The sequence below is a fragment of the Crocodylus siamensis genome, chromosome 1 (genome assembly GCF_052110815.1).
Source record: "Crocodylus siamensis isolate JL-2025a chromosome 1, ASM5211081v1, whole genome shotgun sequence".
In the NCBI taxonomy this organism is placed as follows: domain Eukaryota; kingdom Metazoa; phylum Chordata; order Crocodylia; family Crocodylidae; genus Crocodylus; species Crocodylus siamensis.
In genome coordinates this window covers 206,475,996-206,503,932 of record NC_143395.1, presented here as the reverse complement: position 1 = coordinate 206,503,932, position 27,937 = coordinate 206,475,996, and the positions used below count along the sequence as shown (strand labels likewise).

General features: G+C 47.4%; 1 protein-coding gene across 5 annotated transcripts in view; it reads right to left on the bottom strand.

The window, feature by feature from the left end:
• Positions 1-27,937, bottom strand: part of WARS2 (tryptophanyl tRNA synthetase 2, mitochondrial) — a 117,651-nt gene that overhangs the window by 48,756 nt on the left and 40,958 nt on the right. For 3 of the 5 annotated variants that reach the window (XM_090053715.1, XM_090053687.1, XM_090053695.1), the window contains exon 3: positions 14,374-14,631. The exons of 1 other annotated variant lie outside the window; for it this stretch is intronic. In XM_090053715.1, coding sequence (XP_089909841.1) covers positions 14,374-14,631 — 258 coding nt within the window. Of the gene's footprint in view, positions 1-14,373; positions 14,632-14,967; positions 15,080-27,937 lie in introns of all 5 variants that reach the window. One more of the 5 variants, XM_090053702.1, reaches the window with a different exon arrangement.

Sequence of the window (27,937 nt, the reverse complement as noted above, 5' to 3'; positions counted from 1 at the left end):
TTGATATGGTGTCTCAAATTCTTATTCATGAAATTAAATGATGTTGGCTGGAATGAGATCACTGTTATATGGGTAGTAATCTGCCTGAAGGACCATAAATAAAAGGAAAAAATCTTAAATTGGGGGAGGTGGCTTTCACAGAGATTGTTGTTAAATACATTATTTTTAAAACCTTTATTATTACCTTAAGGATTAAAAAGGTTTACCTAACCAACTAATTTATAGTCATCTAATATTAAAGAGAAATTTGGAAGAAGAGCATCTAGTTCGCCTATCATATTAATATAATTTGGGAACCACTCCACTGGAATCAGCCAATGTAAAACAAAACAAAGATCAGGATAATCAGGAACAGGTGGTATTTTCCCTCTCCTTTATAAAAATACCAGAGATTCTATTATTATTATTATGAAATTATTCCAAATAGAAATGCAATTAGAACAAATAATGATATGTGCGCAGAAGATTTGTGGATGACTTAGACTGCCAAACATGGATGACAATAGATATTAAGTAGGGACATTTAAAAAAATCTCTCTCCTGTTCAAGTATGGCTTTCAGTCCCACTGTACAGTACCAACAGCTATGAATGCCCTACAACGGGACACTTTTCCAAATTAAAAGAATTATTCACACACTACTTCTTACAAAAAGTACTCTTTGGTCCATGCTAGCTGAATGGGTTTAACGGATTTGGAGTTTAAACTTTAGCTTCTAAAAGTTTCAGCAAAGCACACTTAGAAATGCCTCCCAAAATGGAACAATAGGAGCATGACTCCACCCTACACACAATCAAGAACTGATAGCTATTTCTGGAAAATGAGCAGCAAAAGCAGTTAGTTAGCACTCACCCTTAAACTGTTATCTTTAGAGTTAAGATGCCCATTAATGCCAAAGTTGCCACCTCTTAGAGTTACAGCTTTGATTTGCCTGCACACTACAAGAATCTTGTATCCGCTGACACCCAAGAGATAATCTCCACAACTAGACCAGATAGAAACATAATTTCCTTTTTAAAAACAGAAGCGTAAATTCTGCAGGAGTTGACAGAGATCTCAAAGATGTGGTAAATGGGTAGTTACTGCAGAATCCAACCCTCGGATAGAAGTTTGATTGCTTTCTGGTCATAAAGCAGAAATAAAATTAATGACTAGGTTATAATACATCCCTACACATGCACATACATTCTAATTGGCTGTCCTGAGATCACAGGAGTACAAGGTTCTACTCATAACTATCTGTTATGATTACAGATGAAATACAAGGACTATCTCTAGAATAATCAGTTTTTGAAATTGTTCTAAAAGGAACAATTACTAATCAAAAGGCTAGTTTAATAAACTATAAAAAAAAGACTTAGCTAAGCCACTTAAGTAACACCAGGGCTAGAGCTCAGAGGATGACGTTATGCTTCAGTCTGTGAACCAGTCAGATGCTGCCTTTGACGTTTTCTTTACAAGTTTGCTCTACACAGTTATCCCGGCAACTGCCAAGACCTTTTAAGGATCTGATTTCATAGATTTCATAGACATCAGGGCTGGAAGGGACCTCGGGAGATCATCGAGTCCAGCCCCCTGCCCAAAGGGCAGGAAGTCAGCTGGGGTCATAGGATCCCAGCAAGATAAGCATCCAATTTACTCTTGAAGGTGTTCAATGTAGGTGCTTGAACCACCTCCGCTGGCAGACTGTTCCAGACCTTGGGGGCTCGGACAGTAAAGAAATTCTTCCTTATGTCCAGCCTGAAACGGTCTTCCAGGAGTTTGTGACTGTTCAACCTCGTCATCCCTTGGGGCGCTCTGGTGAACAAACGTTCCCCCAGATCCTGGTGGTCACCCCGATAAACTTATAGGTGGCCATCAGATCACCCCTGAGCCTACGCTTTTCCAGGCTAAAGAGTCCCATGGCTCTCAGCCTATCATCGTAAGATCTGTTTTCCTGACCTCTGATCATGCGTGTGGCTCTCCTCTGGACTCTCTCAAGCTTCTCCACATCCTTTTTGAATTGTGGAGCCCAAAACTGGACACAGTACTCCAGCTGCGGCCTCACCAAGGCCAAGTACAAGGGGAGAATGACGTTCCGGGATTTGCTCGAGAAGCATCTATGGATGCAAGCCAGCGTTTTGGTCGCTTTACTAGACGCAGCATTGCATTGCAGGCTCATGTTCATCTTGTGGTCAACGATGACCCCCAAGTCTTTTTCTTCTGTAGTGCTAACCAACGTAGCACTGCTGAGCCTATAAGGATGCTGCAGGTTTTTCCTCTCAAAATGGAGAACCTTGCATTTTTCGGTGTTTTAAACACCATCAGGTTCTCGCCCGCCCATTTGCTGAGCTTGTCCAGGTCAGCCTGGATCACCCGCCTGTCCTCTGGCGTGGATGCTTTGCCCCAAAGTTTGGTGTCATCGGCGAACTTGGCCAGTCCACTCCTGACTCCAATGTCCACATCATTAATGAAGATGTTGAATAGGATGGGTCCCAGGACAGAGCCTTGAGGGACCCCACTGGTCACAGGGTACCACGATGAGTGACTACCATCAATTACAACCCTCTGGGTCTGACCACGGAGCCAATTTCCCAGCCAGCAGATCGTGGTGGAGCCAAGGTCACAACTGGTCAGTTTGGCCAAGAGGTGATCATGGGATACCAGATCAAAAGCTTTTTTGAAGTCAAGATATATGACATCAATCTCTTCTCCCTTGTCCAGGTGATAGGTCACCTGGTCGTAGAAGGAAATGAGATTGGTCAAACAAGACCTACCCGCAACAAACCCGTGCTGGCTATCCCTTAGGATGTTAGTCTCAGCCAGTCCCTCAAGGATGGCCTCCTTAATAAACTTTTCTAAGATCTTCCCCAGGATAGAAGTCAGGCTAATGGGCCTGTAGTTAGCCGGATCCACTCTCCTCCCTTTCTTGAAGATCGGCACCACATTGGCCTTCTTCCAGTCTTCAGGCACTACACCAGAGCGCCAGGAGTTTTCAAAGATCCATGCCAGGGGCTGGGTATGACGCTCGCCAGCTCCTTGAGTACCCTGGGGTGCAGATTGTCAGGGCTGGCTGACTTGAAGGTATCCAGCTTCTCAAGGTGTTCCTTCACGAGGTCAGCATTTATGGAGGGTAGGGGATCCCCATCACCCGGATCTCCCTGTCCCATAGCAGGCATGGGCGTCCCGTGGGACTGATGAAAGACTGATGCAAAGTACCTATTTAATAGGTTGGCTTTTTCCTGGGCGTCAGTTGTCAGTTGCCCCATCTGGTTTAGCAGGGGTCCAACGTTGCCCTTGCTTTTCCTCTGGCTCCCCACAATCTGAAAAGGACTTTTTTTGTCCTTGATGCTTGAAGCTAGTTGGAGTTCAGTTGCAGCCTTGGCTTTCCTGGTTTGCTCCCTGCAGGACCGGACCAGTGCAGAATAATTCTCCTTGGAGGTGAATCCCGTCCTCCATCCTTTGTAGGCTTTCCTTTTTAGCCGCAGGAGGTCCACTAGGTCCCTGGAGAGCCAGGAGGGCTGCTGTGCCTTCTTGCTGCCTTTCCTCCGTGTTGGAATAGATTTAGCTTGTGCACTGAGGATCGCTTCCTTGAGAAGCAACCACTCTTCTTGAACTCCCAACTCCCTGGGGTCGTGGTCCCTAAGGGTCTGACTGACAAGCCTCTTGAGCTTGTCAAAGTCGGCTTTTCTGAAGTCAAGGACTTCTGTGTTGCTGACTGACTTGCCAGCTTTACGGCGGATGGTGAAGGTGATGAGCTCGTGGTCGCTGTCACCCAGCTTCCCATCGATCACTAGGTCGCCGATTAGGTCATCCCCCGTAGCCAGTACCAGGTCGACCAGCGCTTTGCCTCTCGTTGGCCCATAGACTTCTTGAGTCAGGTAGAGGTCATCCACGCACGAGAGAAAGCTTTGCGACTGCTCAGATTTTGCTGAGTGATCTTCCCACGAGATGTCCGGGTAACTGCTGGGGTTGACCTGGTGTCATGGATATACAGCCATTAGTTGATTTTCAAGAAATAGTTAAAAGGAAAGAACTGTATGGTTTTGGTAGACTTTATCCATCCAGACAGCACTATGTTAAGGTCAGTAATGTCCTGAAAAGAAGCACATTAGTTAAGTCTTTTCTGGGTTCCCAGTTTCTGAAATCTTTTTTTTTTCTTTTTTGATTAGTATTCTCTTTGAAGTTTCAAGCTTCCAGATACAGAAACAAAAGCTGGCTAAGCAACTACGATTTTACTAGCTTACCATTTAATTTTTATCGTGTCAGAGGAAGAAAATCTGAAAAACAGGACCTGCTTAATGTGTCAGGTGTCATGAGAAGGATACTGGTTTCATTCTTTTTTTCCCCTAACTGCGCTGTTTTCCAACCACACCACTGGTGTCCAGTCACTTTACAAAGAAGTGAGGGTGAAGGAGAGTATTTCTATGACTGTCTCATGGGGAAAAGCATCTGGCTACAGGATTTGATGGAATATTTATAGTTCTTGTTCTCCACCTGGCTACTTATCTAGCACGTGAGTATGGCATCATCTGTCAACTTGCAAAATAATTCTGCTTTTTTATGGAATTAAAACAGCTGCCACAAACTACAAGCAACTGATGCTTGTGATTTACTTTCAGAGATACCATTATCCCTGTATAACTAAAGATGAAGCATGGACAACTCAGACTAAGGTACTTGTTCCCATCCGGACTGTGATGAATAGTGTTGTTTTTCTAGTCTGCATTAGAGGAAGCAGCTGGTGTCATGCCTTTTATGAGTTAGAGGACTCAATTTTTTAATACTATAATTTTTTTTAGAGATTGTGAATAAAGAAAAATGCCATCTTTATAACTGTCGAATGACCTTGAGACAATGAAAAGTGTTGATATGAAGAAGTATTTAATATGTTTAGGTTTCTTTATTACTGTTTAGCACCAGGGTGAGCAAAATATGGCCTGCGGGGCCCCTAAAAATTTTAGAAAATTAATTTTTATCTGCCCACCAAATATGGCAGGCAGCCAGCAGCAGTAGGACCCAGGGGAAGCCTATGTCAGGACCCAGAGTTTGAGCAGTAATTCCAGCCTGGCTCCACCCCACCCCACCCCACCCCAGCAGCTGGGAATCCCATGGTGCTGGCCGGGCCAGCCTGGAGCCAGAGTGGGAAGTAACAGGTGAGGGGGTTGGGGGGGGGGGAGTGGCAGTGGTGAATGGCATGAAGGCTGTAGGGGCTGGAGTCGGAAACAGTGGGGGCTGCAGCAGCAGCAGCCAGTGGCAGGGGCCAAAGGAAGTGGTGCAGGGAGCAGCAGGGGCCATAGGAAGTGGTGTGTGAAGTACCAGGAGCTTCAGGGAGCAGTGGAGGCCATATGGAATGGCAGAGGCCATACGGAATGGCGGAGACTGCAGCAGTGGCAGGGGGCTGCAGAGACTGTGGCAGCAGTGGGGGCCATGGGGAGGGGCAGGGGCCACAGCAGTGGTGCAAGGAGCTGCAGCAAATGGAGGCTGTGGCTGGAGCCATGGGGAGTGGCAGCAGCACAGGGAGTGGTAGGGGCCATGGCAGCAGCATGGGGAGCAGTGGAGGCTACGGCAGGGGCATGGGGAGTGGTGGAGACTGCGGGAAGCAGCGGGGACCACAGGAAGTGGTGGCGGTGGGGCAAGTGGCAAGCAAGCATGTGGGAAGGAAAGCAGAAAAATGGCAGCAGTGGGTGGGTATGGTGCCCTGGGACCAGCAGGGACTCAGGGTGGGACGGCAGAAGTGCAGAGCCTGGGCAAGGGTGTTTCCCTGGCTGCATCGTGTAAGGCTGTCATGCAGTCTGCAAGAGCCAGCAGCCCAGCTTCTCTCTCTGTCCCTCCCATCCCATCCCACCCCACCCATCATACACACACACACACACACCCAGCCACATACTACCCACACACAATATACAACAGGACTGTATTTTGAGCTATTGTGCAGTCACCTCTAGATACACTTCATAAACACATATCAGAATTAAAATATTTTTAAATAAAATTAAAATAAGCTATAGTAGATGTTTTATTTTTTTAAATATGATTTTGGGGTTTTTCTGGTTTCAATATTATACCACTTTTCCTCCCAAAAGGAGTATTTCCAGGGCAAGGGGAGGGACTTGCATTGGCAAGGTCAGGGGTTGGGGGCAGGACTTTCTGTTCCAATATGGTGACCGGGGGCAGGGTTACCCATGCAGCCCTCGACATCTCCCCAAAACTTGGTAAGGGGTCCTCTGCCAAAACTAATTGCCTGCCCCAGTAGCGATTGGAAATTATGGCCTGCTAGGTCTCTGTAATCAGTCACCTCTCTAAGTATATCCAGCAAGCGCTCAGTGGAGCACAGTTTGGAAAAATACTGGAGATCGCAGGCAGGTGTCAAGTAGAGATGGATTAAGGAAGTAATCTTTATTGGCACTGCTTGCTCTCTAAAAGACAAACACAGCCAGTTTCATATTTCTGGTAGAATGTTACATGTGACAGTGGTGACATTTGGAAGCTTGGAGCCTTCAAAGACCATTACAATGAGATGCAACATATGTTATAAAAATAATTGTATCAAGACAAAAGTTTAGGGGAGACATATTTCCCATCCTTGTTCCTGAATAAGTGGGGAGATTTCCTGCTGGTGGTAACTGATGCAAATTCCTGGTGCTGGTTGTGAAGATAGGCAGTTCTTTGAAACCTCTGGTATGACCTGAGTGAGGCAGCCTGACAAACAGATCCTGAAACACAGAAAGCAAGCCTAGCGCAGCAGGGGGTTTGACTCACTTGGGAACAAAGAGCTAACAAAACCATGTGGAATGCTAGTCAGGAACCTATGCAGATGATGCTTTTCCCCCCAGGTAAGATTAGCATATATGCAGACTGTTTAATGTTTCATATTGTTTCTCTGCAGAGCTGGAGTTTAAATAAAATGCACTGTGCTTTGTAAAAGCTCGCTGCCACCATTCCTAAGGAAAAGCAGAACTGCTGGTGCTGAACGAAAGTAAACCGACTAGGGACAACTGCAACAAACCATAGGGGGACTGACTGCCTACATAAAACCCAGGCCCAAAGGGAGGTTCTCTACTGGAAAAGGTCTCTGGCTTTCAGCTGTCACTTATGTGGGAGTCCTTCAAAAGGTCATAAAGGGGTCAGAGGTGCAGTTAAACCCAGAACTATGAAACTATGGTAAACTATGGTAAAATTACTCGCTGAAAAAACAAAAACATGTCAGACACTTGCCTGCACCCTGATAAGGATTAGTCAGGGTAGTCAGGGCAGTGTAAAGCAGCAAGAAAACTGCTCCAGTGGCATTTGTCTGAACCAGTTGATGTCTTCCTCAAGTTGGATAGAAGGTCAGACTGACTTGAAACTCTTTAGTGGTTTGAATGTTCCACAATTGAAGACAAATGCAAGCACTAAGAAGGCTCATCAGAAGGCATAGTGAAAGCAGACTCCATTTGCACGGAAAGATCAAAACACACAGGCAGAGCCTAGTCCTTTAAAGCAACGTTTCCCAGCCTGTGGGTCACGACACAAAGGTGGGTTACAAGAATATGTGAAAGGATTGCAAACAATGACAGAAAAACGCAGAAAATCACAGATTTTCTCTTTTCAAGGAGAAAAATGTGGGAAACTGCAGGTTTCCTCTTGAAGGCTGGCAGAATTCCTGCCTGCAAGGAGGGGCTGCAGGGAGTGGGAGGAGGGTGATGAGGTAGGGGGTGCCACATGCACATGGCAGACAAGTAGCTTGGGGAGTGACTCCCCACTGCTAAGTCTATATGGCAGGGGGAGAGAGAGGGAGGGGATGGACAGGCAATGCATTGGGGAGGCATGGTGGGGGAATATGCCCCACTAGATCTTTGCACAAACAGCGGGCTTGGGGCTGCAGCCTGGCTGGACCGGCACAGGCAGGAGCGGCCTCCATGGCCCAGCAGGCGGGAGCTGGCATGGGAAGGTGGAGCCGGGCAGTAAGGCTCGCTGCTGCCAGGATGGAAAGTGGGCTGTTCCCTGGAGGGGAGATGGGGGGGTTGGGCAGTGTGGGAAGCCTGAGGGGAGCAGTGGCAGCAACTTGGCCATGGCGGTTGGACAGAGCCGCAGCCTGATGGCAGTGGCTGGTGGCAAGAGGAGGTAAAGACAGTGCCCCCTCCCCCCCCGTTACTTCTCATACTGCTGGTGGCACAGTTGGCATGGGGGTCTAGGTTGCAGAGAGTCTCACTGTCCTGCTCTGCCCTCCTGCACCAGCTCCTGCTTGCTGGGCCACAAAGACAGCTCCTGCCACTGCCAATCCAGCCAGGCTGGAGCCCTGTGCCTGCTGTGGGTGCACACACTAGGAGCCTGGAGGTGGGAGGCAGTGGGTCAGGTGTGGGGGGCATCAGCAGAGCTGGGGGTTGAGTGAGGGGCACTGGCAGAACTGAGGGTTGGAGGGGGGGCCACAAGTTGGGAGTAAGAGGCACCAGCACAATGATGACTGTCACTTGGGAGTAATGGAGGGCCACATGCTGATATTGCTACTACTGTTTTTCTGTGATATTGATTTCTATCTTTAAAATTAAGACTGTTGAGCTGCTTTAACTTGTAGCATGTGATAAGTATTTTGGAGCCAAAACATTTGTGTGTTTTCTATTTAAACCATTTACTGGGTTGGGAATGGCCACTGCTTTTGCACCAGGACCCATTTGTAAACAAAGGTTGAGAACCACTGCTTTAAAGGAGAAAGGGACAGACAGCCTCTTATCACCTGTTCCTGGGCCCAGTCTTTCATTACAAATGTTCTTCTCACCAGAGGACCCAAAAAGTTATCAATGTGTTATCAAGTTATCATGGCCTTATTGTTATAAACTGAACCATCAATACTTTTAATGATGCCTTTTAAGTATAGAAGAAACAGAAGGCCGCTGAAAGCATACCTGGAATGGATCTGATGTTCAGGTGAACAGTACATGACACTGAGCAAAAAATATGTACTTAAAACACCGATATGATCATCTTTGTTAGATCACCAATTTATTTTAGTACAGTAACCCATTTACATCTAAGGTCCCCATTATGATTGACTAACTTGTGTACATTTCTGAAATAAGCAGTTGATCCATTTTTTTCTAAGGAAGTTCTTAACCTGAACAGTCTGTAATGCCTATGAGTTGAATAGTGGAAGAATATTTACCACTTTCCTTCAGAGTCTATTCCAGCATCTAATAGATTTTACTCTTAAGAATATGTTCCAGATATTCATCATATTCCAGTCCAACTAATTATGTTGCACTCCTGTTGTGCAACCCAAAATAAATTTAACTTTGGTAGTAATATCCTCCAGACACTTTTAGATTATCATCATGTCTCCTTCATAGTCATCACTTATTCCACCCAGAGATTTAGTTTGCATGCAGCAGTAACTGCACTGGTATTAAACATACTATCTACATCTTTCATATAAAGACAGCTTAATATTCAGTGGTGTCAGCTAAAGCCTCCAATTGTAAGACTTATTTTGACATACTGTTAAAATGTACATGTAAATGTACAAAGCTAATTTTCAAAAAATTTGCACTTATTACGTAAAATGGGTCACATGCAGGAGGTTACATTCACAAATGGAGGCTTCATATGCAACTGATAATTTCCTCAAATTACGAAATTTGTAGCCCTTAACTTTTGTCTACTTAAACTCCTTATAATTTATGTCACTATCTTTGCAAGCCAAAGAAAAAAAAGAAATCAAGTTCTAAGGATTCAAGGACTCATTTATTAGTACCCTCCTTCTTTGGTGCTTCCCTGATACAGTCAAGACTAAGGGTTAGCTTTTTATCTCGCATATGCAGCAGCAAGAATATAAAAAATGTGGGAAAATTTGGGAGACAGACACTTCAGATAGCTAGAGGTTTGATCTGCATAAAGCCTGCTGTAAATAAAAAGAAAACATTCATTATTACTGACTGGAAATAAAATGCACATGCCTTTTGGGAAGCAAAGTACTCATCAGATACTCCACATATGGCAAGCATATTCTAGGGGAACCAAACACAGCTACCAATGAGAGAGAGCCCCCCCCACACACACCCACGCACACAATTGTGTAGGGGTTAGTAACCTACAGTCCATAAAAAAGATTGGATCTGCTCCACAAAGGTCTAATCTAGGTCGCATTTTACTAAGGGTACACTTGATTCCCCAGCCATTTGATCTGGTCTGTGTTTTGCTAATGGCACACCAACTGCCTCCTGTTACTCCAGCCAGCTGCTATAGCCCATGTGGAAAATGTGGAGGTCTTCCTTTCAGGAGCCTCTGTTCAATGTTGCTGAAGCAGCCAGAGGGAAATGGTGGCCTGAACTGCTGGATGTGTTACAAGCTATGGCTTGCATCTGCAGAAGGCTGCCAACACCTATTCCAAGCTATTCTGTTCTAGCTGCATTCTGGAAATGGAAAAGACCCAAGAAAAAGACACTAGATCAGCCAGTGTAACCACTGGATCTAGGCCCCTTTCTGGTTCTACAAATACAATTCTGCAGTGCTGTAGGAGTCACAAGTATAGACAGAAGATCTAGCACTATGGCCTTGGGCATTTGTTACCGTTAACCTCAGCTATATTTGAGTTTTCCTTCATCACTGCTAGTGATTTGAACAGAACGTGCTATCAGTTTGACATCACTGGCAGTGCAAGTTTTCCTAGATAGCTATCTCCTTATCACCATGGAATTCAGCTCTGCCAGGAAGTTCTTTAAAAGGATGACAATTAAATCTTCAAGGCACATTCAACCCACATCATCTGTTCAGAAAAGAGCACAAGTCCTAAAAAGAATCAACTTATTGATTGGTTTTCAGTCACTACTAGGCTGACTTTGATTTGAACCATCACTGTATACTGGAATGAGAGAACCCACTAGGATGGGGCCAAGTGAATTACTAGGTTTTAAATAATGAGCAGTGAGTTTATACTTGCCACTGATTTGCCTTAACTTTCCTGGGCACTCCGGCATAGAAAAGCCCAAGACTGCTTATGTATTCTGCATTAGCCCTTAGGGGAAAATGTGCAAACAGTCCTGGGAGCAGGGACTAGACCCCAGGACTTGGCCCTCCTGGGCTAGGAACAGACATTCAAAAGGCCTGAGCCTGAATTGATTTAATCTTTGCAGGTTAGTCTAACCTGGCTAGGATGAACTGGTTTGTAACCACACATTCTCTCTGGACTGAAGAAATGCTAGAAACCAGGTGGTGCTAGAGCAGCCCTCCCACCCCTTCCACAGTGCTAAGATGAGGGGGAAAGGTGGCCAGGCCAACAGGACCTATGATTAGGGAGGGTTCCCCATCCTCACCGTTGACAACAGAGCATTTAGTTACACAGCAGGGAGTTGTTAACATTTATCAGCCCATCAAAACAAAACAAAGCTTTCTCATTAGTTCAAGCTCTTCTTAAACAACTTTTTCCAAGGAAGGAATGGAGGGACATTACCAGCTACCTGTTGATAGCTCCAAAAAGCCCTAAGCCAACACTGTCCTGTCTGCCTTTGTCCTGGCTTCTCTTATAGCCTTCTTTATTCCAGGCACAGTCATGGTGGGCATTTATGTCAACCTCAGCATGTGGTATGCTAGCTAATGCTGAGAGTTGATTGCATAATGCAGAGGGGAGGGGGAATCCCTGCTTGAGCAGGGAGTGGTGGTAGGGGGAGAGGGAAAGGGAGGTGAGCAGGAGGAAGCCAGGCAGAAACCGTTGTACCCGCAGTCTCTGCCAGAGCTGGAGCAGAGGAGTGGGGCCAGCCCCACTGGGCTGGAGCAGAGAGCAGACCCTGCCCAGGGTTGCAAGTCATCCAGTATGCTGGGAGACTCTGGTTCAACCTAAACCAGGGGGTCTGGGATAGATACTGCATACAATGGTTTGACCCAAATCAGTTAAGTTTGATACTACATTCAATCAGGTTCATCTCAAACCAGTTTCAGTCATTTTCAAACTTGTTTATGTGCACTGAACACCTATTCCATTACAGGCTTAAACCAGTTTCTAATCACTTAAATTGGTTTATGTATAATGTCTGTCCCTGGCCCTGAACGAGGGCCAGGGACAGACATTATACATATCTATCCCTGGATCACAACATTCTGTTTCCTTCTGCTTCCTCCATCTGGTCCCATGAATCTTGCAGCCTTGGCTGGACAGGTACAAAATACCCCCATCCCAACTTTGCCTCCATCCTGGTGATTAAGACATTCTTGGGAGATGGGAGAAGTGGGTTTGAACCCCTTCAAGCTGAGGGCACTGAACACTTCCATTTGCTTTTCACTTTCCAGGCATTTATTCTATCACTAGGTTATCATATTAGAGTGGTGGGTACCACCATCAATATTACCACTTCCTCTCAGAAAAAAAAAGCTTAAGCTAATCACCTATGCCCAATGGAATGATCACAGGCATTTATAACCAGGAAAGGGCTTTGAGCTGTGAATCCCAACCTCACATAGGCACTAAACTGAAAGATGCTGGTAGGTGCTTACATCGCAGAGAGAAGTAGAATTTTAGTCACCTTCTCTTTGGCTGCCCTCCATTCAATGTGCTAGGTGTTGTGACCCCCATTTTGGGGAACCTAAATCTTCCCATGTATTATATATACAGAACTTTCCAATATAACTCACCATTGCAAATACCTCTCCAGAAGCAGCGAGCCAAAACACCTACATTCTTTGTTGATCTGGTCTCCTAGTGACAGTAACATATCTTGCCCTCAAAGCAGAGAAGCAAGAGTGGAGGAAGGAAAAGGAGAGAAATCATAGTCTGTGGCCTACTCCCCTGTGGAAAGACTCCAACTTCTGTGGATGTATCTGTGGCTCAAGGACTGGACTCTTAAGTTACCTCAAGACCCATCAATAAGCCATGGTAGAGATCATCCTTGAATCAAGGGATTGTCAACACTGACAGCAAGAGAGAGTCAGGGCGTTTGGGACCTACCAGAAAGTAAACTGGTAAGTGCCTTTTCAAGGGACTCTGAAAGAATAATTTTCAGCTTTGCTTATACCACACAAAAAACAAGCCTTCCATCGATAATTAGCAGGTTAGAGTCTGATTCAAGGCCAGTGAAAATTATAGGAGTCTTTCTACAATCTCAGTGGTCTTTGAATCAAGCCCTAAAACAGTAGTAGCTATATTTCCAGATTCCTTTGATTTCCTTGCTTAGAATGCAAACCTTTTTTGGATAGCTAAATTTCGTGAAAAAGGTACACATAGTACCTGAGTGAAAACCATATATTAGAAAACTGCACTTATTTAACCTGATCAATTTAAAATCAGTTCAGTTAAGCAAGTGCAATGTTATAATCTGTAAAGGAAGGAAATACAGCTAATCTCTGCCAACAAGGCATGAAACGAAAGGGTCCTCTAACGTTTGTCACCTGCAGCACTTCAGCTTAAGAGGCATAGGAAAGTCATAAGTAAGCGCGGACAAAAATCAAATTCACTGACAGAAAATAACGGTAATTGAAATACATTTACAGTTTGGCATTTCTGTATCCCCGCAGGAGTTGCAAGTGTGGGATCTACCTTTCCAAACTATAACTTCCAGTTTTGTTAGTTACAGTAAAGCTGGCAAAGGTAGTAAAATTATGGATGCAAGGTTTGCCAATGCAGAAACAGCTAAATACAAAACAGATAAATGTGTGGAAGCTATGGAAGAGAGAGGAACTTTCTGAAGTGGGGGAGAGGAAGAAAAAAGGATTGCTTGGCTTCAGAAAAGGTACAGACACACTCATGCCTGTGTTTGGACCTGTATGTATCAAACAGATTATCTGCAGGTGACACTGAACACCAGACAGACTGGGTGGCAAACAAAGGATGACACTGAAATAGGAATAGGTTTTCTTTGACATGGATATACAGATGGGGTTTATCTGCATTAGTTTTTGCAAATTTAATATAAGACTTGGTTACAACTCTTCAGTTGGTTTAACAAAATGATTTTTCATTTTTATTGAGTCTGACTATCGTAAAGATTTATACACGCTTAAACTGATGAGAATGCATTTTGTGAACGGATCTTCAACTTCTCCCCCAAAAGGCAGCAAAAGTTGGGATATGGATGCTAACCCTGCTGAAATTTTCTACAGGAAGGGCTTTCTGGTGATCTCTTATTGGACCAACTGCATAGCTGTGAGAGCTGATGGACAAGCTTTTGGACAGTGGACCTGAGGAAGAGCACCTGATGCCCAAAAGCTTGCCCGTCAGCTCTCCCAGGCAATAAAAGGTATCACAATAAAGCCTTTCCTCTCAACATTTCCTGAACCATCACAGCTGCAACAACACTCCAAACATTTTCTAGGACACTAAGCATAAAGGAATAATAGGCTTGAGCAGTGCTGTCTGCACTTGATAAAAACACAAGGAGAATCCCAGATGGCCAAATAAGAGAATTAAATTTAAAGTAGCAGGAATACCAACCTGTGACTGCTGAAACAGAAAGCATCTCTTTGGATTGATACCACATGCAAGGATGGTAGCGGTAGTGTCTAGGATGCACTGATTCAGAGAAGTTGGGTCCCTGGGCACAGTGAGGGAGTGCAGGTCGACAATGCTATATAACACAGAGTTATATTCCTCCTGAAGTCTCACCCAGTTCTGGATGGCTCCCAGGTAGTTGCCCAGGTGGGGAATCCCAGTTGGCTGAATACCAGAGAAAATTCGATACATACCATTGTTCTGTTACAAAAAAAAAAAAAAAAAAAAAAAGATAGAAAATGAATACTACTAGCCTTCGCTACAGGTACTTAACTTTGGCTGTGAACGTATTTTTCAGACGTTAATTATGCCTCACCACTCTCCATTCCCTCTTTCCTGCTGTGAGGCAAGTACACACTGTTACGTGGGGAAAAAAATCTCAGCTCATGACTGCCAAGAGTTTTCATAAGTCAATAAAGATTCCTATTTTTTTTTACTTCTGAAAAAAAATATTCTAGATTTCAACATTAAATATTTGGATTGCACATGCAACAGTCCTCATAGGAAAAAGGATGTTCCACTGGTTTGACCACTTACCTTGGGACAGGGCAAGTCCCACCTCTATCACAAGATGCAAAAAATTCTATTGTCCCTGCTGTCACAGCATCTGAGTGCCTTACAATCTGGAAGGGCTAGGATCCAGAATTACCTGGAGAAATGGTCCAAAAAAATCAGATGAAATTCAACAAAGAAAAACTAAGCACTTGGAATGGAATAACCAAATGCACAAATACAGACTGGGGAATGATTGGCTGATCAACAGTCAGTAACCTTTTTTTAGACTGTGGGCTGGAGTGAACCCATTCCAGTCAGAGATGGGCAAACAGCTACTTAGACCCAGGCATCACTGCTGCTTCTCTCTGTGGTAGCATGGTGACAGCACATGAAGATGGTGCATCTTCTGTGGGGGCAGGGGAAAGTGACTGCTGCCAAAAGCCCCTTGCCACTGAAGTCCCTGATGTTGGGCCTGATTAAATGGTTCTGTAGGCCAAATCTAGTGCACAGATGGTATGTGGCAGACCCCTGGACTAGGCTGTAGTACTATAGAGAAGGATCTGGAAGTTATAGTGGGCCATAAACTGAATATGAATCAGCAGCATACTCTTATTTATGGGGAACGGTTGAAAAAATTAAGACTGTTCAGTATGGGGAGGAGAAGACTGAGGGGGGATTTGATAAAAGTATTCCAATATCTGAAAGGCAATTATAAAGAACAGAGGGGGCCAACCTTTTTTGCAGGTATGCCACACAAGTTCTAAAACCTCTCCAAGTGCCACTCCACTTCTCTTCCCAAGACTGATTTTTTGTTCTTTCTGCTCTCTGGCCTGATGGGGGTGCTTCCTGCCCAATCTAATTCCCTGCTCTTACCTCTCTAACTGTTTCATAGATTTCATAGACATTAGGGCTGGAAGGGACCTCGGGAGATCATCGAGTCCAGCCCCCTGCCCAAAGGGCAGGAAGTCAGCTGGGGTCATAGGATCCCAGCAAGATAAGCATCCAATTTACTCTTGAAGGTGTTCAGTGTAGGTGCTTGAACCACCTCCGCTGGCAGACTGTTCCAGACCTTGGGGGCTCGGACAGTAAAGAAATTCTTCCTTATGTCCAGCCTGAAACGGTCTTGCAGGAGTTTGTGAAAAAGGACTTTTTTTGTCCTTGATGCTTGAAGCTAGTTGGAGTTCAGTTGCAGCCTTGGCTTTCCTGGTTTGCTCCCTGCAGGACCGGACCAGTGCAGAATAATTCTCCTTGGAGATGAATCCCGTCCTCCATCCTTTGTAGGCTTTCCTTTTTAGCCGCAGGAGGTCCACTAGGTCCCTGGAGAGCCAGGAGGGCTGCTGTGCCTTCTTGCTGCCTTTCCTCCGTGTTGGAATAGATTTAGCTTGTGCACTGAGGATCGCTTCCTTGAGAAGCAACCACTCTTCTTGAACTCCCATCTCCCTGGGGTCGTGGTCCCTGAGGGCCTGACTGACAAGCCTCTTGAGCTTGTCAAAGTCGGCTTTTCTGAAGTCAAGGACTTCTGTGTTGCTGACTAACTTGCCAGCTTTACGGCGGATGGTGAAGGTGATGAGCTCGTGGTCGCTGTCACCCAGCTTCCCATCGATCACTATGTCGCCGATTAGGTTGTCCCCCGTAGCCAGTACCAGGTCGAGCAGCGCTTTGCCTCTCGTCGGCCCATGTGTGGCCACTGTGTGGCCTGTCCCCTCCCTCATCTGCCTTGCGCCACAAGAGGCTGCCTGTGCCACAGGTTATCCATCCCTGGTAAGGATAGAAATAAGACTTTTTTCTGTGGGCACTTGGGACAGAACTAGGAGCAAAAGCCTTAAATTATAACAGATGAACTTTAGGTTGGAGATTAGGAAGAACTTTTTGACTATGAGGCCCCTGCCACACATTACACTTAAGATATGATTAATGAGTAAATCACATCTTAAATTGTAACCTGGCCACAAAAATCAATGTGATAAAATGAATAAACCACAAGTTTGTTCCACAAAAAATATGTAATAATTTGGTGGTTGGTTCCTATCACTCCACATTAACTCAATGTGTGGCCAGGTTAGCCCCTGTGGCTGGGAGCTCTGTAAACTGATGGAGCTCCCAGTTGTGGGAGCATACCATGCACCCAAGCTTGGGAGCTCATAGCTGATGGGGCTCCCAGCCACAGGATTGCATCATGTCCTCCTGGGGCTAAGAGTCCTGTCAGCTGATGGGGCTCCTGTCAGCTGATGGGGCTCCAAGCTGCGGGTTCGTACCATGCACCCCATCAGTTGGTTTGAGTTCCCAGCCACAGGGGAGTACGGTGTGTCCCTGCAGCTTGGAGTGCAGGTCAGATGCAGGCTCATACGCCCTCATGGCTGGGTCCCCATCTGCTGATGTAGCTCCCAGGTGGAGGAGCTTGCTACTTTCTGATGAAGGGGGAGCCTGGGATCCTAATAAGACAAGAAAGTATGATGCAATCTGATACACTCTCTCAAAAATCACACTTCCTGTAGGGGTGGACTGATAGAGCTTTTTTGGGCTGATACCAATGGCTGATTTTTAATAAGGCATATCGGCTGATACTGATCCGATTGCCGATATGCAGCCCAGCAGCTTGTACAGCAGCGTAGGTCTGGTAAATCTGTTGTGGTGGGGGGTGAAGATCAAGGCCTCCACAGTGAGGGAGGGAGTAGGGCTGGGGCAGGGGCAGGTGATTCCCCAGCCCAGGCACAGAATGGGACAGAGCCGCGAGCGGCTCGTCCGGGGGGCAAAGGAAGAGTGATGGGGGGTGACTTCCACTGCTACACGCACCCCAGGACGGCATGGGGGGGTGTGGTCCCCGATCTGTGCATGGGACAAGAGCAAGCTGTTGCTGTAGGTTGGGGCCAGGGCTGCACTGAGTTCTTCCTGGCAGAGGAAGTGGGGCATTGGGCCAGCTGTGCTCAGGGCGGGTGGCAGCTCTGGAAGTGGGGGCTATGGCAAATTTTGGGGAGAGGGGCTGCAGCACCCCCTGTAGCTTCCCCTCCCAGCACTGCCACCAGCCACAAGTGCAGCCTGGTCCAACCCCACCACTGGGACGAGCTTGGTGCAGCCCTGGCCGGAGCCCACAGTGGCAGCCCTACCTCACCTTGAGCACAGATGGGGGGGGCACATGCCCCCCCAGGGTATGCGTAGCGGAAGGAGCCACCCCCCACCCCCTCCCTGCACTCCCCAGATAAGGCGCTTGTGGTTCTGTCCTGTGCCCTGCCTCAGCTGGCCAGCACCCCGCCACACCCCTACCCACCCCCCACAATAGATTTACCAGCCTTGCTAGGCCTGTCCCCCAGGCCCTTGATCATGCGGGTGGCCCTTCTCTGCACCCTTTTGAGCTTGTCCACATCCTCTTGAGTATAAAGAAGGGTTGGCTGCCTGCCCGCAGTATTCTAATCCGCAGTTTGCTGGTCCGCGGTCACTTCCAGTCCACAGCATAAGAAAGTTGGGAACCCCCTGAACTAGATGACCTCATGAGGTCTCTTCCAGCCCTACTTTCCTACAGTCCTACACAAATGAATCCATCCTGAATGCAAGGAACACATTCACCATGAACTACTATTTACTTTCAGAGAGGCAAAGGAGGGGAATTTTTGCTATGGACCTGTAACTTATTTCCCTTCAGCATAGTAACCAAACTGATAGAGAAGCTAAGAATCACAGTGGAAAGAAAACCAAACACTTTTACTGTAAATATACACAACTTCAAAAGAAATAAAAATCAGCTTCTCATTCCAATGAACTTCAACAGCTCATTGTAGTCAAACTAAAAAACGACAGTAGTTTTAAAAGAAAGTTGGTTGCTAGTATCTAATATTAGAATAATGAAAAGGGTATTAGTCCACTGAACTACCCTCTGCAGCTATGAGTTGTTAGTGACAGAAAAATGAAAAATCACACAGCAAACACTTGCAGTGCAGCACAAAAATGACACCAGGAGTACTACATCAAAGTCTGGGCATGCTGATATTAATAATATCAACAAGCTGGAGAGTTCAAAAAGCAGCAAAAATGACAACGAGGCTGAGAAACACTGGCTTGTAAAGAAAGTTTAAAAGAATTACATGTGCATACATTGGCCAAATGACAACAAACATCTTGGAAAGTTTGTTTTACTTTGCCCCTCCTTACTGGCTGACCATTCTCTCAGAGACCAAGCTGTCAGGATTTGATCAATTACCTCCAAAAATTTTCCCAAAATTGTTTTTTGGGTGCACTGAATTTAAGAAATGCTTTATGTGGAAATACTTTCCACAAGCTACATTACATGGGTGTGCAAATGTGGGAAACCAAGTAAGCTAATAAGCCCCATTTTCATCCTTAGCTATGAAATCAATAGCAAGAACCCGCACAAATGAAACATTTGATATGCCAAAGACATATCAAATTTAATTACACTTATATCTGACTTTTTTCTATTACTGTTAAGATGGCCAATCTTCTAAATAGGGCTTTAAACTAAGATTGTTGGGAGATGGGGAACCACTGACTGGAGCATGCCCAGGGACCAACATACAAGAAAGCTCCGTAGATGGGGACACTAGGAGAGTCACTCTTGCAGAAGCTGAGAGAATAGTTCTCCTTCAGTGTGACAGGAAGTGAGGGTCTCAACTGGAGGACTCAGTTGCCTGTACACTAATGCCAGGAGCACGGGGAACAAGCAGGAGAAGCTAGCCCTCCTACTCTCCAGTGGGCATTACAATCTAGTAGAGATTACGTAGCGGTGGGTAAAATGTGGCCCACCAGACCATTCTATCCGGCTGCTGGGGACCCTAAAAAATTTAGAAAATGAATAGTTATCTGCCCCTGGCTACCTGTCATGCTGCTTTCAATGGCTTGCCGAAACTCAGTAAGTGGCCCTCCACCCAAAATAATTGCCCGCCACTGGATTACAGACCTGGTGGGACTCCTCACATGACTGGAAAGTACCCATAGAGGGTTGCACCCTGCACAGGAGGGGCTGAGTAGGGAAGAAAAGTGGAGGTGTATCTCTCTATGTAAGGGAGCAGTACACCTCCTTGGAGGCTGACATTGGCTGCAAAGCTTGAAATCCTCTGGATCAAACTGCAGGGGCTGGCGGGGAGGAGGAAGGGGCACAGTGAAAGAGACCTAACTGTAGGTGTATACTATAGACCAGTGGTCTCCAATGTGGGGTGCATAAGACGATCCATTGGGGTGCAGGAAGAAAATATTAGAACCTCTATTTGTATTTATATAAATATTCATATATTGGGGGTGCGTGCAGAAACATTTTTTACTGATAGGGGTGCACGATCAAAAAAGTTTGGAGACCACTGCTATAGACCACCAAACCAGGGGGAGGAGCTCAATTTGGAGTTCTCTCGAGAGCTGACAGAGACCATGAGTACATGGAACACGGTCGTCATGGGCTATTTGAATTATCTAGACATAGCTTGGGAAGAACACTTGGCCAAGTCAGATTGGTTGTGTTCCTTCCTGACCTGCATCAAAGAGCTCTTCCTGACTCAGGAGGTGCATGGGCCAACCAGAGACTTAGTCTTGGACAAAGGAGACGGTCTGGTGACTAACTTGAAGATAGAGGGCAATCTGACTAACAGTGACCACGGAACCATCATGTTCACCGTCTGTCGCATGGCAAGCAAATTAGATAGCAAGACTGAAGTTTTGGACTTCAAAAATGCAAATTTCAACAAGTTTAGGACAATAGTAGGGGAAGTGCTGCAGGCCCAGGGACTTGAGGCAAAAAAAGTGCACAAAGAGTGGTCATTCCTTAAGGACGCTATCCCCGAAACACAAAGGAAGTACATTCCCATGCGGAGGAAAGGGATGACAAAAGGGCTGGGAAGCCCTTTTGGCTAAACAGGGAAAATCATGGTCCTCTTAAAAAAGAAGAAAGCGGTGTACAAACAATGGAAACTTGTGAGAGTCCCCACAAAGGACTATATAGCAACAGCCTGCACTTATAGGGAGCAGATTAGAAAGGCTAAGGCAGAGACTGAACTTAAATTAGTAACGGAAATCAAGGACAACAAGAATTCCTTCTTTAGGTATGTAGGGAACAGGAAGAAAACAAACAGGAGTGTGGGGTCATTGCTCAATAACTCAGGATAGCTGGTTACCGACACCCAGGAGAAAACTGAACTTCTGAATGACTACTTTCTTTGGTATTTCACTGGGCCAAGGGGAAAATCATGCCAGATAAGACACAGAATGGGCATGATGGGAATGACAGCCTTCCTACTATTGATGTTGAACTGGCGCATGATGAATTAAAAAAATTAGCCATATACAAGTCAGCAGGACCAGATACTCTGCATCCAAGAGTGCTGAAAGAGCTGGCCAAGTCATTGCAGTTTCTGGCAAAACTCTTCCAAAACTCATTCAGCACCAGAGAGGTCCTTGAGGAGTGGAAGAAGGCCAATTTTGTGCCCATCTTCAAGCAAGGGAGGAGAATGACCCCGGGTTACTATAGGCCAATTAGCCTAACTTTTATCTCAGGGAAAATCCTGGAAAAATTCATTAAGGAGTCTATGTGTGATAAGCTTGCAGAAGGTAGGATTCTGAACGACAGCCAGCATGGCTTCATCATGGGCAGGACTTAGCTTACCAATTTCATCTCCTTCTACAACCAGGTAACTCACCATCTGGATGAGAGAGAGGAGGTTGATGTTGTATAGCTAGACTTCCAAAAGGCCTTTCATCTGATATCCAATTATGTTCTCACAGGAAAACTGGAGGATTGCGGGCTTAACTGTGTGACAGTTAGGTAGGTAGAAACCTGGATGCGGAGTAGGACCCAGAGAGTTTTAATGGATGGCTCTGTGTTGTCCTGGTGAGAAGTGGCTAGTGATATCCCTCATGGGTCGGTCCTTGGTCCAGTTCTTTTCAACATCTTTATCAATGATTTGGATGTGGGGGTAAAGAGCTCACTAGCCAAGTGCGCGGATGACATCAACTTATGGGGGAGTGCGGTCACACTTGAAGATAGACTGCAGATACAGGCAGAACTAGATAGGCTGGCAAATTGAGCAGATCGGAACCAGATGAAGTTCAACATCAAAAAATGTAAAGTGCTCCACCTGGGGATGAACAATCCCCAACATACCTACAGGTTCAGTGGTGCCAAACTGACCAGCACCACAACTAAAAAAAATCTAGGGGTAATAATAGACCACAGTATGAGTACGAGCCATCAGTATGAGACTGTAGCCAGCAGAACAGATGATACTAAAGAAGTGATTCTTCTGCTTTACTGAGCATTGATGAGACAGTTCGTCCCTGACTCTGGCGAGAGACACACGAGCAGATGCCAGTTGCGCCCCGGTTGAGCCCAGGGACCCCCAGGACCCCCCAGCAGGACCCCGACCCAGACCCCTGGCACAGCCAGAGGTAGGTGGGACACGCAGCAGGGAGGGTGGGACCCCAACCCAGACAGCTGCCGGGCAGCTGAATCAGAGCTGAGGAGGGACACCCCCCCCCCCACCTACTTGGCCCAGCCCTGGGGAGCCATGTGACCGGGTCCCGCCCCAGGAGACGGGGGAAGTGGGGGGGGCATTCCTCTGTCCCCTTTTTCCATGGGTAGGGACCCCCCCAGCCTCTAGAGCAGCACAGCGTCATCAGTGAGCCCTTCTACGCATGCGTGCAGTTTAAAAAGGGCCTGCCAACGGCACAGCTGCAGTCAGTCCCTGGCTCCTGCGAGAGATGCACGGGCAGACGCCTGTTGCACTCCTGTTGAGCCCAGAGACCCCCAGGACCCCCTGACCCAGATCCCCAGCGCAGCCAGAGGTAGGTGGGAAACATGGCAGGGAAGGAGGGAATCCAACCCAGACAGCTGTGGGGCAGCTGAGTTGGGAGCCAGGGAGGGTCACCCCCGACTCTTACTTGGCCCAGGCCCAGGCCGCCACATGAACGGAACCTTGCAAACAGGCGCGCTTGTTTGCCCAGCATACGAGTTGGTGCAGGTCACATGGAAGATTGAGCAGGAGAGCCTAAGGCCCTGCCAGTACGCCCTAGGAAAGCTAGTCCCATCAGTCGCCGGGCTACCAGCAGGAGGATGCAGATGGGCACACTCTGCACCCCAAGGGTCCCCTCAGAGTCTGCAACCTCCCCCTCTGGCAACTCAGAGGCCTCCACCCAGACAGAACCCATGGGTCCGGGCTCCGTGCAGACGGAGCCTCTGGCCCTCAGCTGCAGTAGCTGCCTGGCATGTTTCCAGGCACATGGGACTGGGAGCACGGCCACCTCCCTTTGTGAGGTTTGCTCCATTTTGGAGTCCCTGGGGCACCAGATAGAGAAGCTCCAGGCCGCAATCCAGAGATGATGTGCCATTAGGGATGGTGAGCAGGAGACAGACTCCTACTGTTAAGCCCTCCACCCCCTGGAGGTGAAGGGTAGACCAAAGTCACCTTCCAGGGCAAGGGAGGACTTGGGGATTTCCCATACTGCCCAGCCAGCAGAATGGAACAAGGTGGTCAAAGGCTCCAAGGCCCAATGGACCAAGGTCCCCTCCCCTCTGGGGCTTTGCAATGGGTATGAACCTCTTGCAGCCCCAGTAGAACCTGCAGAGATGCCAGCTCCTGCAGGCAAGGGAAGATCACCCAACCCCTACGCCCCCTAAGATAAAATGCAGACTGATTGTCATGGGAGACTCTCTCCTAAGGGGGACTAAGGAGGCAATCTGCTGCCCCAGCCCGGGAGGTCTGCTACTTCGCGGGGACCCGCACCCAGGACATAGCAGAGAGGATCCCAAAGATTATCTGGCCCTCCAACCACTACCCTATGCTCCTTATCCATCTGGGCACAAATTACATGGCTCAGGGCAATCCTAGTCGGGTCATGAGAGACTACAGGGCTCTAGGAGCCGGATTTAAGGGATTGGGGGCACAGGTGGTCTTTTACTTGCTCCTCCTGGTTGTGGGTCACGGGCTGAGGAGGGAGAGATGGGTCGAGGTAGTCAACCAAAGACTGTGGCACTGGTACCATCATGAAGGCTTCAGCTTCCATGATCACAATCCACTCTTTGCTGAGAGAGGCAGTGGTCTGATGGGGAGAGGCAGCCTCCACCTCACTCCACTGGGGAGGAGGCTCTTCTTAGTCAGACTGCCTGACCTATTTGACCAGGCTTTAAATTAAGCCCACCGGGGGTTAGGGGGGATTAATTGCCACTTCAAGCCCACTGGGCAACCTTTGTAAATACGGCAGGCTATGGCATTTAAGGGAACCCACCCCTACCCTAGCCCCAGAATGATCTGTGGGGAAGGCAAGGGCCCCCAATGGGACACTTGCCTACCTATACACCAATGCCAGGCAATACCGTTGCCGCTTGGCAAATAAACAGAAGGAACTGAGCCTCCTGCTAAACAAGAAGGACTATGACCTCATAGGGATAACAGAGACCTGGTGGGACTCCACCTATGACAGGTCCACAAGTATAGACGGCTATACCCTGTATAGGTGAGATTGTACAGATAGAGAGCTACACCCCTACCCCTTCTATGTCAAGGACAGCTACACATCCCTGCAAACTGACATTGGCACCCAGGAAGGATGACTGGAGTCTCTCTGAGTTAAAATACATGGGGAATATGGCACAGGGGACATCATGGCATCTACTACAGACCTCCTAATCAGAAACAAGAGCTGGACCAGGAATTCACAAGAGAACTGGCTGAGGCTGCACACTCTTGGTGCATGGTTGTCATGGGAGACTTTAAGTACCCAGACATCTCATGGGAACAGCACTCAGCCAAATCCGATTGGTTGCAAAGCCACCTCACATGCATGGACAAGCTCTACCTGATTCAAGAAGTCTATGGGCCAACAAGAGGTAAAGCATTGCTGGACCTGGTACTGGCCAAAGGGGATGACCTAGTCAGTGACCTAAGAATCAATGGGGAGCTGGGTGATAGTGACCACGAGCTGATCACCTTTACTACCCATGAAGGAGGAGTTCTCAGCAGTGGTCCGTACCTGCGGGGAGCAGATCAGGAAAGCCACAGCTGCAACTGAGCTCCACCTGGCTTCACATATCAAGGACAACAAAAAGTCCTTTTTCAGATATGTAGGGAGTCAGAAAAAAAGCAAGGGTAACATTGGACCCCTGGCTGAACCATATGGCACAGTTGATAACCAACACCCAGGAAAAGGCCAATCTACCTAATGGGTACTTTGTGTCAGTCTTTCATCAGTCCAATGGGAAAGCCATGCCTAGCAAGATGCAGGATGGCCAGGGTGAGGACAGATTTATACTCAGCATCAGCACTGATCTAGTAAAGGATCACCTTGAGAGGCTGGACACCTTCAAGTCAGATGGTCCTGACAGATTACACCCTAGAGTAATCAAGGTGATGACAGGTGTCGTAGCCCAACCATTGGCAAAAATATTTGAAAACTTTAGGTACTTCACCTGAGCACCATGAGACCGGAAAAAGGCCAATGTGGTACCCATCTTCAGGCAAGGGCGGAAAGTAGTTCCTGAGAATTACAAGCCAATCAGCTTGACCTCAATCCTCAGTAAGATTCTGGCGAAAATTATCAAAGAGACTGATCTGGATAAGCTGGCTGATGGTAACATCCTCAGGGATAGCCAGCTCGGGTTTGTCATGGGAAGGTCTTGCCTGACCAATCTCATCTCCTTCTATGACCAGGTGACATACCACCTGGACAAGGGAAAAAAGAGAGAGTGACATTATATATCTGGACTTTAAAAAAGTCTTTGATCTGGTGATCCATGACCTCCTCCTGGAAAAATTGGCCAACTGTGACCTCAACTACACCACAGTCCAATGGCTGGGAAATTGACCACAAGATGACAATGAGCCACCAATGTGATGTCGCAGCTGGTAAAGCTAACCAAACTCTGGCTTGCATGCATAGATGCTTCTCAAGTAAATCTCAGGATGTCATTCTCCCACTGTACTCAGCCTTGGTGAGGCTGCAGCTGGAGCACTGCATCCAATTCTGGGCTCCTCAATTCAAGAAGGATGTTAAGAAGCTTGAGAGAGTCCAGAGGAGAGCCATGTGCATGATCAGAGGGCAAGACATCAGAGGCCTTATGAAGAGAGGCTGAGAGCCATGGGACTCTTCAGCCTAGAAAAGCACAGGCTCAGGGAGGACCTGGTGACTGCCTATAAGTACAGTAGAGGTGTACATCAGGATCTGGGAGAACATTTGTTCACCCCCTGCTCCCAGACCATTTCAGACTGGACAGAAGAAAGAATTTCTTTACTGTCTGAGCCCCCAAGACCTGGAACAGACTCCCTCCAGAAGTGGTGCAGGCACCTACTCTGGACTCTTTCAAGAAATGTTTGGATGCTTATTGTGCTGGGATCCTTTGACCCTAGCTGACTTCCTACCCCTGGGGCAAGGGGCTGGACATGATGATCCTCAAGGTCCATTCCAGCCCTAGAGTCTATGAATCTATAAACCATGGTTGGAATACTGTGTCCAGTTCTGGGCACCACACTTCAGCAAGGATGTGGTACAGCTTGAGAGAATCCAAAGAGCCACCTGTATGATCAGAGACTTGCATGGAAAGCCATACAAGTAAAGGCTGAGGGATTTAGCTTTAAAAAAGAGAAGGCTGAGAGAGGACTGGTAGAAGCTTACCATTACACCAGGGGCTCAGTGAACAATTGGTCACCAGGGCACCCTTGGGAAAATCCAGGAGTAATGGCCACAAACTCCTGGAAGACCATTTCAGGCTTAACGCTAGGAAAAACTTCTTCATGGTTAGGGCATCCAAACTGTGGAACAGGCTCCCTCCAGAGGTGGTACCATCACTTACCTTAGAACTCTTCAAGAGGAGACTGGATGGTCACCTCGTTATGGTCACCTGACCCCAGTTGTCTTTCCTGCCTAGTGCAGAAGGACTGGACCTGATGATCTTGCAAGGTCCCTTCCACCCTTACAATCCCTGAAACTATGAATCTATAAACTGCCAATACATTCATGACTAAGATGAAAGAAAATTTTGTTCCATGTTGTGTATGAACTGACTGGGCATATTATTAACACGCAATAGTTACTGCACATTTAATTTAGCACTTGCTTAATGATGTACTAACTAAATGTGCAGTAACTCATGCTACCACAAAGTTGCGCTGGCACACAAGGTTTTTTTGTGATGCTTACGGCACAGTAGCCTAATATGACTACTGCACTGTACATGCTACTATACAGTGTTATTAGGTTACTGCGCATTAAGTATCTTGTAAGCTTAACCTCCTCCTGAAGCCCATGCTGGGCTGCTCGCCATCTGCTCTGTGCCGCCACTGCTACCCCACTGGGGAGCCCAGAGGCGGCAGCGACACAGCGTAGATGCAGGGCAGCCCAGCATGCTGCAGGTTCTGGGAGGCTAGACCAGGAAGTGCCAGCAGCAGCAAGAGGGATGGGCCTCTTTTACTCCACACTGAGCCCAGAGCAGGCATGGGGTCAGGGTTGCGCAGCACTGGTCCCTGCCAGTACCGTGGGGCTGGGGCCAGCAGTAGCAGGACCCAGGAACCACCTGCCACCCGGGCTGCCTAGAAAGACAGTGCAGCTTCAGAGCCACCCCAGCCCTGCTGTGTGTCCAGGGGGAAGCCAGACGCAGCACATGCAGGCAGTGTGGAATGGGCTGGGTTGGGGCTATGCCCAGGTTCTGGCTTATCTGTTCCAGTGAGGGTAAGTCCAGAGTGGACCTGGGGTGTGCTGGGGCTGTGCGCTGTTGGCAGTGGTGGGGAGGTGCCACAGGGTACACAAGCTCTGGGCTGTTCCAGGGTCTGAACAGCTTAGGGGGTGCCCGCGAGGGACTCCCATACACACCTCACTATACCCACAAACCTTCCCCTGCAAACTGCAAACCCCACAACTATACCCTCCCCCACACACAATAACGCAACCCACAAACACCGCACACACACCCTCCCCCACACACACCAGCATGCTTCTGGGGGGAGCCCTTTGCACTGCTACACACACCCCAGCACACACATGCACCTGCACCCCCCACACATGCTGCACCCCAGCACACACACCCCCA